Source organism: Arachis duranensis, chromosome 4 (assembly GCF_000817695.3).
Source record: "Arachis duranensis cultivar V14167 chromosome 4, aradu.V14167.gnm2.J7QH, whole genome shotgun sequence".
NCBI classification, from domain to species: Eukaryota; Viridiplantae; Streptophyta; class Magnoliopsida; order Fabales; family Fabaceae; genus Arachis; species Arachis duranensis.
In genome coordinates this window covers 67,847,001-67,850,249 of record NC_029775.3, presented here as the reverse complement: position 1 = coordinate 67,850,249, position 3,249 = coordinate 67,847,001, and the positions used below count along the sequence as shown (strand labels likewise).

Sequence of the window (3,249 nt, the reverse complement as noted above, 5' to 3'; positions counted from 1 at the left end):
TTCATATCTCTTCCATGTTAATGCTAACGTTTTTCCTACTCATCTCCCATGCAATTGCCACTTTTTCATAAGCAAAAATAAATATCTCGCATTAATATTCCTGTTTGTTACCCGATAATAATAATAATTAGGTATGTACGGAGGTTTAGAGCTAACCGATGTTTTAAATTGAAAATCAGGCAATATTCTATTCTGAAATCAAAGAGAGACAACTAATGCTACAATAAATATATAATAATGATGCATATATAAGAATAGTTATAACATTTATTTTCCTTTCTACCATAAATAATAATTATATTATTACATGTTAATGAGATTATTATCAAACAAATATCTTTTGACTATTAATGATCATTAAAAATATATACATTTAGTGAACATTTTTTAACATCTAATTAGTGATTTATTAAAAAAAGTACTCCATCAATTTAAGTAACAAGAAAGAAATATGTTCACCTTTCTCGTGAGTTCGCTATTTGAGTACATACACAATAACACATACATCACCATAAAGTTTTCCTAGAATAGTGATATTTGTATATTCTATTTTTTATGTCTACTTAATTATAATAACATGTTCGTTACATTTAAGAGTTAATAAGATGAAAAAAGTCCAAATATGCAAATTCTGAAAAATTGAATGCCAATTTTGATTCCCAACTCTGTTTAATAAACTTGGCTTTGCACATAGCAGAAAAATTGCACTTATCTCATAACCGTGGAAACCACTTGCACATGGGGAGCGGAAACGTCAACTAATGTAAGCCTAAGATTTGGAGACACAAATTCAAATGACATATTGGTAAGACACTTGAACTCCAAGCACCTAAGGAAAGTTGACCCTTTGGAGCCTGAGATTCTTGATGACATGCCAAGGAAGCCGTTTCAAGCATGCATGGTGGACCAATTTGAGGTCAAAGCGGCATGCGTCGAATCCCCCATATGTTACTTGTACCTCAAGTTAATCGGCAATGATGACTGGCGGCCGGGTTTCGCACAGGTTCGGGTGCTTGAGGCCGAGGGCTCCCGTCTTAGCTCCGATTACTTCTATTTCCGACGATATCTGCCTAGACATGTGTGGCATGGTTCAGATGCATGTGATAGTGAGGTAACTCCTTTTGGTATCAAGAAGAAAAGAAAGGTTTACCGGAACATTCCATGATCGACGAACATCAAGCTAGCAAAACTTTATATATACATCCTTTATTTTTATTTTTCAATCTTTCTTCTAATTTCTTCGATAAAGAAATATGACTAGTATTTAAGTATTTAACTAACCTTGTTGGTAGGTTTGTATAAGTTATTCAATAGTGCACATTTGAGGTTATGAGATAACTGTATTGCAGAGTTATTGGTTGTATGTTTTATATGACAAATTAATAACATAATAACAAAGGTGATTACTAGGAGTATTCCAGATTTGATTCGGCTCGCAACCCTCTCCCGGACGCAAAGCATATTTGGTCGAGTTCGAATTCAGCATTTTGACCTTTGCACCCCTACTAAGAGTTATTTGCACATTCAATTTTAGTAACATTTTTTAAACATCATAGATTCCATCTTGTTAGGATATTTAACATAAAATAAGGGACAAATTATACCATTCAACGTGGTTTATTATTTTTATTGACCTCTTCAAAAGTTTAGAAATTATAAATTTATTCTATATATTATTTAGAAATAACATTTATGAATTTTATCATCTTATTATATTTAGTTATATTCTTAAATGTATTCCTTTTCAATAATCTTTTTTGTGAAATAGCCACCTATTAAACTGTCTTTCTATTCTATCTCAATTAAAACAGATTGCACTTCAATCATATTAGGTCTACATTAAATTTAGATACTAAAATTAGTCATTAGGATAAAATATACATTAAAATATAAAATATATATTAAAAATAAATTAAATTATACATATATTTATACACAAATATATATAGAGAAAATTCCATTTCTCTCTTTGCGAGATATTAAAATGACACTCCCTTCCCTTCTATTTTATAAATGTACATTCTCCTCCCTTCTAACTTTTTAAAACCCCCTCTTTAATCCATTTTAATTTTTTTGTGTTAACTAATATTAACTTTATCTATTTTTTTAAAAATAAATTATTTTTTTTGAAAAAATATCCATTAGCAAAAATTTTATTTTTTATCATTAAATTTTGCTTACCAATATACTCTTTTAATAAATTATTTTTTTATTGTTTAAATTTTATTTTTATTAAAATACTTTTAAAAAATTAATAATTAAATTATTTTTTTCAAAAATACCTACTCTTTAATAATTTTTTAATTATTAAATTATGATTTTACCAAAAGTTTTGTTAATAATTATTTTTATATTTTATTATTAATCTTTTGATATCAATATATATTATTTTAACATTAAATAATAATCTTACTAAAATTTTTTATTTAATGTTAAAATAATATATATAGATATCAAAAAATTAATAGTAAAATATAAAAAAAATTGTTAACAAAAATTTTGGTAAAATTATAATTTAATAATTAAAAAATTATTAAAGGGTAAAAAAAATTATATAATTATTAAATTTTAAAAAATACAATTTAATTAATAAAAAAATAATTTATTAAAGGATATTTTGGTAAGCAAAATTTAATGATAAAAAATAAATTTATTATTAATGGGTATTTTTTTAAAAAATAATTTATTTTTTCTAAAACAAATGGATAAAGTTAACATTAGTTAACACAAAATTTAAAATTGATTAAAGAGGAGGTATTTTAAAAGTTAGAAGAGAGAAGAAGATACATTTATAAAATAAAGAAAACAAAAATATTATTTTAATATCTCATAAAAAAAATATAATTTTCTCATATATATAATAACTAATTTTGTGTACAAATAATATTTTTATTTCCCTTCTTATGACTCCAATGTTTCTTTTTCTGAAGCCATAGAAACCAATCCTCTTTTTTCTAACTATTTTTTGTATACCCACAACTCATCCTCCACCATTCTCATTCGTTGCTATGTCTTAATTTGATGCCTTACAAGGATTTGATTTTTTTGTCCAAAAGCCATTTCGAGATCTCTTTCTCAAAGACAGCACACTACAACAAAAAAAATATTTAAAATAATATTTATATTACAATGATTTTAAAGAATCGTCATAATATTATAAATATTATGGTATTTTATGGTTCTGTCATAATTAATTTGCATAAAATGGTGATTTCTGTTGATTATGAAGATCTTAAACCATCATTATCA

The 3,249-nt window shown here is 25.3% G+C and overlaps 1 protein-coding gene across 1 annotated transcript in view; it reads left to right on the top strand.

Moving 5' to 3' along the window:
• The window catches only part of LOC107484732 (embryo-specific protein ATS3A-like), a 1,627-nt gene extending 284 nt beyond the window's left edge, over window positions 1-1,343 (top strand). The window contains exon 2 of the mRNA XM_016105272.3: window positions 698-1,343. Within this exon, the coding sequence (XP_015960758.3) occupies window positions 698-1,165 (468 nt within the window). The 3' untranslated portion in view covers window positions 1,166-1,343. The remainder of the gene's footprint in view (window positions 1-697) is intronic.
• Window positions 1,344-3,249: the final 1,906 nt, after the last annotated feature.